General features: G+C 41.0%; 1 protein-coding gene across 2 annotated transcripts in view; it reads right to left on the bottom strand.

The window, feature by feature from the left end:
- Window positions 1–14,148, bottom strand: part of CPNE4 (copine 4) — a 499,943-nt gene that overhangs the window by 357,110 nt on the left and 128,685 nt on the right. For both annotated transcript variants that reach the window (XM_043595404.1, XM_043595405.1), the window contains exon 2: window positions 2,656–2,836. In XM_043595404.1, the coding sequence (XP_043451339.1) occupies window positions 2,656–2,836 (181 nt within the window). The remainder of the gene's footprint in view (window positions 1–2,655; window positions 2,837–14,148) is intronic.

The raw sequence follows: 14,148 nt of genomic DNA, 5'->3' as shown, positions 1-14,148 counted from the left end.
GAGAGAGGGAGACACAGAATCCGAAGCAGGCTCCAGGCTCCGAACTGACAGCACAGAGCCTGAAGTGGGGCTCAAACGCAGGGGCCGTGAGATCATGACCTGAGCCGAAGTCGGACGCCCAACCGACTGAGCCACCCAGGTGCCCCTAAAATAGGGTATTTTTTTTTTAATTTTTTTTTCAACATTTATTTTTATTTTGGGGACAGAGAGAGAGACAGAGCATGAATGGGGGAGGGGCAGAGAGAGAGGGTGACACAGAATTGGAAACAGGCTCCAGGCTCCGAGCCATCAGCCCAGAGCCTGACGCGGGGCTCGAACTCACGGACCGCGAGATCGTGACCTGGCTGAAGTCGGACGCTTAACCGACTGCGCCACCCAGGCGCCCCAAAAAATAGGGTATTTTTGGAAGCAACTTCAAAGTGGAAAAAAAACAGGAAAATTAGTAAATAAATTCATGTGATGGGATATTATGCAACTTTAAAAATTGTAATAATTAATATTACAGCAATATAGAAAAATATATACTACTAGGAATAAAATGAGGAAAGAAAATTTTACATGCATAAGAATCATGTAAGAATATGAATGCCAGAAGGAAAAGACATATATACAAATAACAGTTGTCTTATGTAAAGGGGGCATTAGGAGATGAATTTCTTTCTAATTTCTTTCCTCTCATTTTCAAAGAGTAATGTTTTCCCTAATGCAGGCTGCCATTTCATTTTGTTAAATAAAAAGTTAAAAACCATAAAACCCATCAACAGAGTCAATGAGACTATTTAGAAGGGAAAAAAACACATTACACATTAAGAGACCTATGAACGCTATTTTACGTTTACAATATAAGCACCGGAGAAGTCTTAAGTCCAAGACCCCCAGACTGCTCATCTGTCCTGCATTCCTCCAGGCAAGATGCCTCCATCTGAATTCCATGTGCTCACTCACCCCGACCAAACCTCCCTTTCAGAGAAGTGGCTTTTATCACATATGTAAGAATAAGCAAACAGGCTGCTTTTGAGCCCTCTTTCTTCTGTGGAATGGAAGCTTTTACCTCCTGGAACAGCATCTTCCAGCTATTTGCAAATAGTTGGAAGAAGTACTGAAGACTGGAGGAGTTTGTTGTAATGGACCCAAAGTTGATAGTAACCTCTACCACTGCTCTGCTCAGCATGGCTTCAAACCCCTTCTCCAAATTCCACGGAGTCCCTGGTTCCTTTAGAGATGATAATTACTGCTCCCTCTTCTGTATCTCCCCAACTCCACCCCTCCTCTCCATCCCACTATTCACCTCACACCAGATCTTTAAAACATTGCTTACTCAGGGGCACCTGGGTGGCTCAGTCAGTTAAGTGTGCAACTTAAATCACGGTTTGTGCGTTCAAGCCCCGTGTCAGGTTCTGTACTGACAGCTCAGAGCCTGGAGCCTGCTTCAGATTCTATGTCTCCCTCTCTCTCTGTCCCTCCCCCACTCACATACTGTGTGTGTGTCTCTCTCTCTCAAAAATAAGAGAGCATTGGGGCGCCTGGGTGGCGCAGTTGGTTAAGCGTCCGACTTCAGCCAGGTCACGATCTCGCGGGGCTCGTGAGTTCGAGCCCCGCGTCGGGCTCTGGGCTGATGGCTCAGAGCCTGGAGCCTGCTTCCCATTCTGTGTCTCCCTCTCTCTCTGCCCCTCCCCCGTTCATGCTCTGTCTCTCTCTGTCCCAAAAATAAATAAACGTTGAAAAAAAATTTTTTTTTAAAATGAGAGCATTAAAAAAATTAAAAAAAAAAAAAAGACATTGCTTCCTCAGACCAGGTACTTAGAAAAAAGGAAAACCAAACCAAAATAGAACTTAAAAAATAGTTCTCATTAGGGGCATCTGGGTGGCTCAGTCAGTTAAGCATCTGACTTTGGCTCAGGTCATGATCTCATGGTTCCTGAGTTGGAGCCCTTCTGAGGATCCTCTGTCTCCCTCTCTCTGCCCCTCCCCTGCTCATTCTCTCCCTTCAAAATTTAATAAAATTAATAAACATTAAAAAAAAGAGTCCTCATCCAATCTGTTTCAACTTTTAAATCAATTAACAAACCCAACTGCAGAATTCAACCTGCAGTGTTGCCACACAAACCACCAAAGACCACACTGGTACCCACCGTCAGTATAAAATAGCAAGAAAGAGCTCAGGCTCTGGAGCCCAGCAGCCTGGTTGTAAGTATCAGATTTTCCACTTACAAGCTGAATGATCTTGGGCACATCCTTAACCTTTCTGTGTTTCCTCATCTGTTTCCTCACAGGATTGTTGTGACGACCAAATTAGTTATTTTTACATAAAGCACTTGGAACAGTGCCTGACCCTTGGTGAGTATCCAATAAAATGTAGCTAATATTAAGTTTTCGCTCCAAAAAAAAAATGTTATGTCATGTGGCTTCTGTCAGGCACTCCTCCCTGCTCTTCCCCAAGGGTCACTAAGTCTACAATGAACACAAAGATTAAGGGTAAATGTCAAAATATCCACAGCATTAAAGCAGCCGCGTCAAAGCATCACAATGCAAGCAGAAATATGATTGTATTCATTTCAAGAATTTTCTATCTCATCAAAATAAACCACCTGAAGAAAGGAAATGCAAAAGCATTTCTGAATCAACCCTCCAGTCCATTGCCTTGGACATGCCTACCTCAAACCACTGCCCGTGGGATTGCATCTTGAGGATGACACAGGGGTCTGGTTTGGAAAGAGCATCTCTGTCGGAAATGCCTTTGCACGCCACACGCAGCTCAACTTTGGTCAGGCAGGGGCTGTTAAAGATTCCCAACGTATTGGCAGCCGACTCATAAATGTTGCTCATCTTCTTCATTCTGTTTTAGGAAGAAAAAGAGGAAAAAAGACATGCCAATCACCACAGTATTTGTTAAAGGAGAAAGCCTTCCAATCATCTTTCAGAATCTTGTTCAATACACAAGTTCTAATATTGAATGTATTTATTACCTTGCTTTTCTCCCCAGTGGCACAGTTCCAATGAAACAAACAAACAAACAAAACCAAAGAAACAGAGAAAAACCCCAACAGGTGCTGGTACACTTGGCTAACAACGTTACTTTTCTATATGATTTGCATACATTTGCATAGCAAAATTTTTAGCTTGTGAAACAAAATTTATGAATTAGTGCAAACCGTAATCCAGCTCTATATTAAGTGCGTGGCTTGTGTGAAATTTTACAGATTTGCGGGCTAATCAATTTAATCACATTCCAAGTTTCTAAGACTCCCTAAAAATCCAGGTTTCCTTCTTCTTCTACGTGATGGCACAGAGAGGATATCGTCCTCCCTGAGACACAGTCCAAATTTCCCTTTCCTAAACACTGGCCCATCTTCTCAAGATAGCCAGCCAGCTCCAGGAGAGAGGCCCAGAATCTGATTCTGTGCTCCAAGTGCAGAAGTCTCTCCTCAGCTTTCATCCCTCTTACCCGCCCCATCGGAATTCAGAATCAAAAGGAAGAAAGTAAGAGGGAGACTGTGAGATAGGAATAGCACAGCCTCTGATTCTGAACTCACGGCAAAAGGAGCCAATATAAGCACTGCAGGCCCCTCTCCCATCTCCACAGGATAACCTTTATGGTAACACTTGGCCTCATGGAGGCCTGGGCTACCGGGAATCCCCCAGAAGCCACCAACACTTTCCACCTTCTCTGAGGAGGATTGGACCTGTGAAGATATTGGAAGCTTCTCTCAGGAGTGAAATTCAATGTCCTTCTCTTTGAATTCTGTTTCCTTGCAGATTCCTTAGGAAAACAGCAATGACTTCCTCAACCTCCAACAGCGTCAGGGCCCTGGCTTGGAATTTCTTCATCTATAAAATGAGGGCAATCCCTCCTCTCCTTCCCTTTTCCACAAATATTCAGTGAGTTTCCCCTTGGTACCCGGCACCATACTAGGTTCAAATACACCATGCCACCTCTTTCACAAGGTGATGAGTGTGCCTTAGTATTACACACCACACACAAACACATGCAGACACACACACACACACACACACACACACACACACACACGTGCATGCCCCAGCTAGTCTCTCCAAACTTAGCTGCTAGCTCCATGCCAAAGCCAAGCCTTTTCCAATCTGACAATGCCCCACCCTCATGGCAGATACTCCCAATCTTCTCTCCCAATGCTCTTTTACAAAGTTCTCCACTCTTGCCCTCCATCCTTCTTCCATTTTCCTTCCTTCCTTCTTTTTCATTTTCTCTCTCTTCTCCTGCCTCCCTCCATTGTTCTGTTCTTTTCTCTTTTTCTTTCTTTTCTTTCTTTCTTTCTTCTTTCTTTCTTTCTTTCTTTCTTTCTTTCTTTCTTCTTTCTTTCTTTTTTTTTTTTCTTTTCTTTTCCTTCCTTCCTTCCTTCCTTCCTTCCTTCCTTCCTTCCTTCCTTCCTTCCACTTCCAACTCTCCAGTGCCCTATTTATCTAATTATTACGAACATTGGTTTTTCCCTATATATACTGAAGGGAAAGTGTATTGACTGCCACAAAGTCATGTCCTTGAACAGGAAAGGACAAACTATGTCTTCTGCGTCAAATGTGGCTTGACCATTTGTTTGAGTAAATAAAGATTTATTGGAACACAGGCAAGCTCATTCATTTACATATAGTGTGTGGTTGCTTTCAGTGCAACTGCAGAGTTGAGTAGTTGCAACAGAGACTACATGGCCTGCAAAGCCTAAAATATTTACCATCTGGCCCTCTTTAGAAAATGTTTTCCAAGCTCCACTCTTAAATATCAGGTAAGGAGAATTTACAGTTGGGGAAGAATTACAGTTCTGTTTTAGTATCTGTTATGGGATCAGCTTGAGGACAAGAGTTGCTCTATGTTCAACCATACTGAACATTAACAAGGATTTGTGGACATTCTTTTTTACATATAAGAAAATTCAAGCTCAGAAAGAACTGGCACCTTACCCATGTCACACAGTTACTCTAATCACAGAACTGGGGCCAAAATGCCAGTTTTCTATCCCCTAGCCCAGAGCTGTTTTTACTACTCGTAATACCTTTAGCTGGAGAATGCTTGAATCTATTAAGGATCAGTGAATACACTATCCCTGATTTATTTCAACCTCCATACAGAATCATATTTTCCTTCTATTTTTAAGTAAATTTTACTCATGTATAGGAAATTTACAAATCATAAATGCACAGCTTAATAAATTGTCCCTCTAATTTTACACATTGTGAGTAGACCAATTATTAAAGCAACGTAGAAGACAGAGCATATATATATGAGATGCAAGTTTAAAAAAACAGTGGGAAAAAAAGAAGGAATAGACTACTGGAACATGGCTTTGTGTTCAGGTAGTGTTGGAAGTATGTTGTGAGCACTTTATCAACTTTTTGATAAAGATAGCTCATTCTTCAATCAATGTCTTCCTGAATTCTGCTTTTCCCAATGCATTAACTCGTTCCTTGGAATTCACATTTCCCTTGTGCTGTTCTAAGTGGTCTTTCCTATCTCTAGGAGGTATTATCTCTTCTAACAGCCCCTATCCTTGTAGACTCATGCCTGTGTCCATCTCTTTTCTTTCTCTTTTTCTTGTTTTATTTTATTTTTCTTAAATAATTCATTTTTCAGAACAATTTATTTTTTGATTCACAGCAAAACTGAGAAGAAGGTACAAAGATTTCCTATATCCCCTCTTCCCCCACCTGCGTATCCTTCTCCTCATCAAAGTGCCCCACCAGAGTGTATCTGTTACAACTGAGGAACCTACATTGCCTCATCATTATCATCCAGAGTCCATAGTTGACATTAGAGTTCACTCTTCATGTTGCATATTCTATGGGTTTAGACAAATATATAATGGCATGGACCTACCATTATAGTATCATACAGAGTAGTTTCACTGCCCTAAAAATCCTCTGTGCTCTCTCTATCCATTCCTGCCTCCCCGCTAACCCTTGGCAACCACTAATCTTTTTACTGTCTCCATAGTTTTGCCTTTTCCCAGAATGCCATATAGTTAGAATCATAGAGTGTATAGCCTTTTCAGATCGGCCCCTTTCATCCGTCCACTTTCTTGACCCACTGACTCCTTTATATAGAACACAAGCTTTTTGTACAGAATGAGACATCTTCTCTAATGTCTAGTCTTAATCATGAGGTATAATGGAAAAAAAGATTCTATCAAGGAGACATGTTGTTCCTTCCAGGTTCAAATTCTGGCTTCTCTGCTAACTAAGTGTGTGACCGTGAGCAGGGTACTTAATACCTACTCTGAAGAGTTGCTATGCTAAGCAGATGAAATAATGTATGTAAAGTGATTAGCATAATGCCAGGTATACAGTAGGTGCTCCAAAAGTAGAGCTATTATTATTGTAATCTGACTGCTCTCAGTATTAAATTATTCATTTTCCTACTGCCAACTGAAACTCTTTTAAGATTCCCACTGTTACTTTAAGATCAAAGTTCTACTAGCCACCTTAAATGCATTCTGTCTTTGTAGCCCACACCTTCTGGGCATAGCACTCTCCACCTATTCATACAGCTACCTTCCAAATCAGTAGTTTGTCTGAAGATTCAAATACATTAACCAGTAACTCTCATACATTCACAAGGCAGGTAGTAAAACAATGGTAACAACATGTGGGGCACCCGCGTGGCTCAGTGGGTTGAGTATCCCACTCTTAATTTTGGCTCAGGTCATGATCCCAGGGTCATGGGATTGACCCCCTGCATCAGCTTCAGCAGGGCTCTGTGCTGAGCATGGATCCCTTTTAAGATTCTCTCACTCCCTCTGCCCCTCTCCCGTACTTGTGTGCGCGCTCTCTTTCTAAAAAATAAAAAAACAATCCAGTTGCAGGTGCCAAAAACTGTCCACAGTTTTTTTAGTTATTAAGAAATCTTCTTGAAATATATACATAATTTATGCATATAATCATTAATGATATATCCTACATAGTACTCAGAGCTATTTATTAGTTGATAGGAAATTAAATAGTTTACAAATGAATACACAAATGAACCAGGGCACATGGTTAGAAATTTTTTTTAATCAATGGGGTACATGATCCAGAAATTTTATGGATCATTCCTTTAGGCAATGGGAAACACTTGGAGGATTTAAAGCTCAGAAAATGAACATGATGTAATAAGCATTTGATAAAGATCAATCTGGTGCCAATGTGATGGTTGGAATGAAGGACAGAAAAAAGTTTGTGATTGTCCAAGGCTGCTATGCTGGTCATTACCTATTTCTTCCTTCCTCTTTGATTCATCTCCCTTTTTCTCTTACTTGGGGATCTCAGACACTGACTTGTATTGACTGCCAGCTCATTGCTGGCTACTTTCCTGTTGATATGGTCTGAATGTTTGTGTCCACCCACCCCCTTCCCTAAATTCAGACACTGAAATCCTAACCCCCAAAGGTGATAGTATTAGTAGGTGGGGACTTTGGGGTGATTAGTAATGAGAGTGGAGCCCTTATGAATGAGATTAGTGCTCTTAAAAAAGAGATCCCATAGAGTGTCCTAGGCCCTTCCACTACATGAGGATACAATGAGAAGTATGTGATGCAGGGGAGAACCCTCACCTGCATGCTGTTCTTGAAGCCCACCCTGATCTTGAACTTTCAGAGTCCAAAACTGTGAGAAATAAATTTCTGTTGTTCATAAGCCACCAAGTCTATGGTGCTTTGTGACAGCAGTTCATATAGACTTAAGACACCTGTTGGATTTGACTAAAGGGTTGTAGACCCAGGGAAGGGATGGAGAGAATATTTCTTCCTAACTCCTACCCTGTTCCTTAGCAGTGGAAATTCCCAGAATGACCCTGGTCCTGTCAGGCAATTCTATCTCCAAGGTTATAGCTCTCACTGCACTTTGGTAGTACTGTTTCCTCCTTTTGTTCTACCAGTTTTATGGGTAGTATTAATTTCCTACAAGTCTTAAGTTGGGCATCGTAGAGGCAGAGACTGAAACAGGGATTCAGATGTACTTGATTAACTGAGCAGAGGATAGAAAGGAAGTGAAGGAAGCAAGGAAGTAGCCTCAGTAGAGGTCCAACCGCTGAAGCATGGTTCCAATGGGGGGCTCTCTAGCATGGATTATAACATGGGTTTGTCCACCTCATGGAAAGAGGTCTGGCCTCTTATATAATCCCATATAAGTCAGTCATGCCAGGGTAGAGAAAGCATAACCTCTCAGTTTTGGTCCCTATCCCCACTGGCTAAGAGTAGTCAATGCTTCAGAAAAGAGGCAGCTGTGAGCCATTAACAGCCAACACTCACCACCACTGGGGATGGATCCACTAAATTGATAAAGGGATCTGGGCAGAATATCAACAGGGTCTATTTCACCTCACTGGTTAATCTCTGGTGTGTGTGTGTGTGTGTGTGTGTGTGTGTGTGTGTGTGTGTGTGTGTGTATACATACATACATACTCCTTTAGGTCAGAGACTATTCTTACAGTTTACTGTATCCCCAATAATGTTCATCTTGATAATATTTGTAGACTGATAATGAAACCAATACAAACCTTCAATTCAGATGGGGAGTGGAAGATAGCATTTAGGTAAGATGTAGAGATACTGAAGATAAAACTCCTAACCTTTCACAATTATACCTAGCGTCCTGGCTTACCTTCATGTCCATGCACAAATGAAAGCCCTGAGCAGATATACTGGAGTTCATGAGTTCCTCTGGCTGCCCAGAGAACAATAGTCCTGACCTTGACTTTGGAGGTGCTACATAGACAGTGAAGTCGAATTGCTTGGCTTTGGCCCAGCAGAAGCTCACTGCTGAAAGGTGATCACAAAATATGGCTCTGTCAACGAGTGATCAGCTACCCCCAGACACAGATAAGTGAGGTAAACAACTAATTTCACACTCTGTTAGAGAACAGGATTAATATGACCAGATTATCAATACATTTTCCGAGGCCTGTTTAAATCCTCTTTGTTGCCTTTCGTACAATACCTTGGTTTTACAGAGACTAATGTCTGCTGAGAATTATTTTGATGAAAGCTGACTTTTGGCCAATTTTAGAAGCAAATTATAATTGTCCTTTCACTCAGATAATTTAAGTTATATTAAAAAGAAAAAAAAAAACCCACCACTTCAGCATATCCACACTCTCTAACAGGACAAACTGATCCTGAAACTTAATTAGGTTCTGAATGAGTTGCAAATAACGCCAAGACAATAGAGAGCTCAAGAGGGAAGAGAATCAGCTTGAGTTCACAGGGGAACCAACTGAGCAGAGCTTGTCTTAAAACTGTGTTAAGAATAAGTGCATAATCACTGTTCTGCTTGCTTTGGCATTACTTGGCCTTTTTAAATGTCACAGCACATCCAGGGAAGGCTGGTGTGCTGGATATCTCTATCGCACAACATTTCCATCTTGATTCAAGAAATATGCAGGAGGTTTCTGCTACGTGCCTGGCACTGTGCTGGATGCTGGAGGCAGCAGGCATTCATTCACTCAGCTGAAGATAAACCAGATGCTACTCCACTAGGACTCATCAATTTATTTCCTATTCAATATTCATTGGTATACTTTTAGATCAAGAATAAATCTACTCGGGGCACCTGGCTGCCTCAGTCAGTGGAGCATGCTATTCCTGATCTCAGGGTTGTAAGTTCAAGCCCCACACTGGGTGTAAAGATTACTTAAAAATAAAATCTTAAAAAAATAAAATAAATCTGCTCTTAGGTGGCAAGCACTAAGCCAGTCCATCTGCCCAAGGGTTCATATTCTGGAGCAGCACTTTTCAGACTTTAACATGATCATAAATCATGATCATAAATCATGGGGAGCTTGTTAAAACATAGTTCCTGTTTCAAGAGTCTGTGGTGGGGCCTCCGATTCTGCTTCTGATTCTGTCACTGATCTTACTGGCTTTTGGACCACACTTTGAGTAGCAAGGTTTTTGAATATAAATTCAGCATTTATGAAATGAGACAAACCATTCCAGGGGTTGTTTATCTTAAGATCAAACACCCACAAAGGAGCTTCAGAAAGGCATAGAGGATAAAAGTGTGGATGAAGCATTAGAGAGAGCATTTGAGGCTAATACAAGTATTACTCACTTGTATGACTCTGGGCAAATTACTGGAATCCTCTCTACCTCAGTTTTATAATGTGGAAAATGGGATAATCATAGTCCCTACCTTGTAGAGTTGTCTTGAGCTTTAAATGAATGAATCCACATAAATTCCTCAGAAGAGTGCCTAGTCTACACTGAGCATTCAATAAATGCAAATTGTACTTTCTAGAAATTATACCAGGAAGTTCAGGTAACATTTATCAAGCTCTTCTATATCTGACAGGCACTGGACATTAAGTCATCAGATCCCCAGGAAAATCCCTCACCTGATCCTCAAGAGAATCCCATGGTAGGTGTTGGTAGGACACCCATTTCCCAGGACAGGACCACAGCTCACAGAAGTGCAACAATTGCACTTGGCTAACCAGGCACAGAGTAAGGACAAGGATTTGAACCCAGAACTCCAGGGCCAGAATTTGGGCCCTTACCCACTCTGCCATGCTTGCCTCCCCTATGGGACAGCTACTTAAGTAGACTTTCCAAAAAAAGCATACAACGCTTTCCAACATTTTCTTGACACACCTGGTTCCCCTGAATGTCTGACTGCAGCCGCCCCCCACCCTATTTTTGTCCACCCCATAAAACCTGCAGCACCCTTCTCTCTCAGTCTCCCAGGCTTTTAGATCCTTTTTTAAAAATTTCTTTCATAGAGAGTCTTTATTTTGTAAATTAATCTGCCCTCTAGGTTTCTCTCCTCTCACAACTTTAATCATTACTTACCCTGTCAGCTCCCCCTTTGGCAGCACAAACACTGAATCTTCCCAAGAGGGTGGGAAAGGGAGAAAAGCAGTGAATATTTATACTTTCTGTCCTCATCAAGCATATGATTCTCTATAAATCTCTTTTAAAAAGAACTTACCTCCCTAGCCACTAATGCTAACTATGCTAATAACCAACTATATATATACTGTTGCATTTAATCCTTGAAACAATCTCTTGAGATAAGAATTGTAAGCCCTACTTGTACCCCAATGTTTATAGCAGCACTCTCAACAATAGCCAGGTTATGGAAAGAGCCTAAATGTCCATCAACTGACGAATGGATAAAGAAATTGTGGTTTATATACACAATGGAGTACTGTGTGGCAATGAGAAAGAATGAAATATGGCCCTTTGTAGCAACGTGGACAGAAATGGAGAGTGTTATGCTAAGTGAAATAAGCCATACAGAGAAAGACAGATAATATATGTTTTCACTCTTATGTGGATCCTGAGAAACTTAACAGGAACCCATGGGGGAGGGGAAGGATAAAAAAAAAAAAAGGTTAGAGTGGGAGAGAGCCAAACCATGAGAGACTCTTAAAAAATGAGAACAAACTGAGGGCTGATGGGGGGTGGGAGGGAGGGGAGGGTGGGTGATGGGTATTGAAGAGGGCATCTTTTGGGATGAGCACTGGGTGTTGTATGGAAACCAATTTGACAATAAATTTCACATATTTAAAAAAAAAAAAAGAATTGTAAGCCCTGTGCCATAGATGTAAATAATGAGATTCACGGTGGTAGTTAAGTAACCTGCCCCAATGTCATAGCTGGTAAGTGACAGAGCCAGGAATTAAGCCTGGGTCTAAAGGACTTCCAAACCTGTGTATTTGACCATTTCTTATAAAATGATTTACATTCTTAATTTGCTTAACAATTACTTTCTTTCTAGATGATGCAAAGGCAAACTTCAACCCTGTTTCAATCTTAACAAATCTCTACGGCACAGTGTGTGCATTAATGAGCTTGTGCTCTAGCAGTGTTTAAAAATTCACTTTTCTTTTTCCCCTTACTTTCAGGCAGCTCAAGTCATTTTTGCAACTGTGTTTCAGTAGCCTTGTCAGCAAGTTGAGAGGTCTGGGAATCCAGTGTCCCCACTCTGAGGATTTCAAACCCTGAGCATTTGCTGGGTTACAGATGGTGGAGCTAACACGCCCAGCAAACCCAGAGATAAAACCATGTGAACCACAAAAGGCCATGGTTCGAATGAATAAGATTCAAAATCACACTATGTGTACATGAATGTTTTTCGAGAATATACTACGCCAAATCACTCAAGGGCAATAAATTATTATTTCAGTCATTTCCTGAGCTTTCTAATTTGAGAAAACAGACAGACTAAAAGAAAAAATTCAGCAGAGATGTTATTTCCTGAAAAACAGCTTTCTTGAGGAAATGTGCATAAGGAATCAGATATATCGATGTTCTAGGAACTTCCAGGCTCACATTTTTGTCTCTAACAGTGAGTCATAAAGATGAGAGTTTTCTAGAAAGCAATTATGTCCATCGCATCACATTTATATTAATTTTATAGCATTCAAATGTCACCCATTTTTGGGAGAAGAACTGGATGTATAAATTTAACTGGATAATTATAAAGGCTGATAGAAACTTTTAGAAGTAAAACTTGAACAAAATATCAAAGGAAAACGTATGAATGACTATCTCTTCCATGTCAGAGCCCTCTTTTTCCTATCATACCAACTATAGCTCCTGAAGGAGAGAGAAAGAGCAAATTCAGTGATGTTCTTTATTATTTTGGCACTGAAATAATTTCCTCCTGTTTCTCAGGCAACTAAATTTACCCAGTAGAAAGATCAAATCCCAGCCTTATTTTGTTCAGTTATTTGCCTTTTTTAATATAATCATAGGTTGGATTCTTCCATTAATATCACGTTAACAGGAAGCTAGGGGCTCACAAAATGGATTTCGGGCTTCTGGTCTCATACATGTAGCTAAATTTAAAGGAAAAAAGGAGCAAGATTATTTTTACATTCAACAGCAGAATCTAAGACGCCATATAAAGCCAGAAGCCAATTTCCTTGAGAAAGCATGATAAGTGATCTACTTACGATCTCTTATCTGCTCCTACACCTTCTCATTTAAGACTTGCTTCTGCTTTTAATGACACCCTAGCATCTACATGCTATTGCTTAGGTGGTAAAGGACAACATGATGTGTTTTGGGAAAGAAGAAGGGGTTGAGTAGATGACAAAGTGTAAAAAAGAAATGCCTCTCAGGATACTGAACATGAACTATAATTCAGCTCTGCTTAACAGCAATATGTGTAGTTTTAGAAATCTTTCATATCTATGCTGACCCACACAGCATACCTGATGAGCCCTTCAACTCTGGCTAGTGCAGTTGAGTAAGTGAGTTTTTAATTGTATTTCAACTAAATTTAAACTTAAATAGCCACCTGTGGCTAGTGGCTAACATAATTGACATGTACTGGACACACCGTATTAGACTCCTGTTCATAGCTTTCTTTTCTTTCTTTTTTTTAAGATTTTGTTTCTCCTGAAGACTAAAGCTAAGTGGTGTTGCTCAAAAACACTTCCCAATATAAAGGCAAGGTCTAGGACCTCACCTTAAAGCAATTCATTAAAACAGGTCTCTTTTATAAGAGGAATCTAGCTGCGCACTCTGTGGTGGAGACTGGATGCAGAGGCACTAAAAGGACTTAATAGGTCCAAGTTTGGCTCCTAGGCTTTCCTCATCTGCCACTCCAGCCGACTGGTGGTGACTGCCTGTGGTACTGCATGAAGACAGACTGCGGGGGAAAGAGTGCACCATTAATGATGGCTGCCGCCCACATAAGCCGCAGGGGAAAGTGGCAGCTTGTGGCGTCTCTGCTGGTACTGGGACAGACCTTAAGGAAAATACTGGGGTGAGTATCTCCTTAGAACTTCCTTCTAATGTGGCATTACCTTTATTTTTTTTTAATTTACTTTTTAATTTACACCCAAGTTAATGAGCATATGGTGCAATAAGGATTTCAGGAGTAGAATCCAGTGATTTATCCCCTACATATAACATCATCCAGTGCTCATCCCAACAAGTGTCCTCCTTAATGCCCCTTGCCCATTTAGCCCATCCCCCCACGTATGACCACTCCAGTAACCCTCAGCTTGTTCTCTATATTTAAGAGTCTCTATAGGAATGCAAGCTGGTACAGCCACTCTGGAAAACAGTATGGAGGTTCCTCAAAAAACTAAAAATAGAACTACCCTACGACCCAGCAATTGCACTACTAGGCATTGATCCACGGGATACAGGTGTGCTGTTTCGAAGGGACACATGCACCCCCATGTTTATA

The sequence above is a fragment of the Prionailurus bengalensis genome, chromosome C2, assembly GCF_016509475.1.
Source record: "Prionailurus bengalensis isolate Pbe53 chromosome C2, Fcat_Pben_1.1_paternal_pri, whole genome shotgun sequence".
Classification (NCBI taxonomy): domain Eukaryota; kingdom Metazoa; phylum Chordata; class Mammalia; order Carnivora; family Felidae; genus Prionailurus; species Prionailurus bengalensis.
The sequence above is the reverse complement of the archived record's forward strand: the minus strand, read 5'-3'. Positions and strand labels throughout refer to the sequence as shown.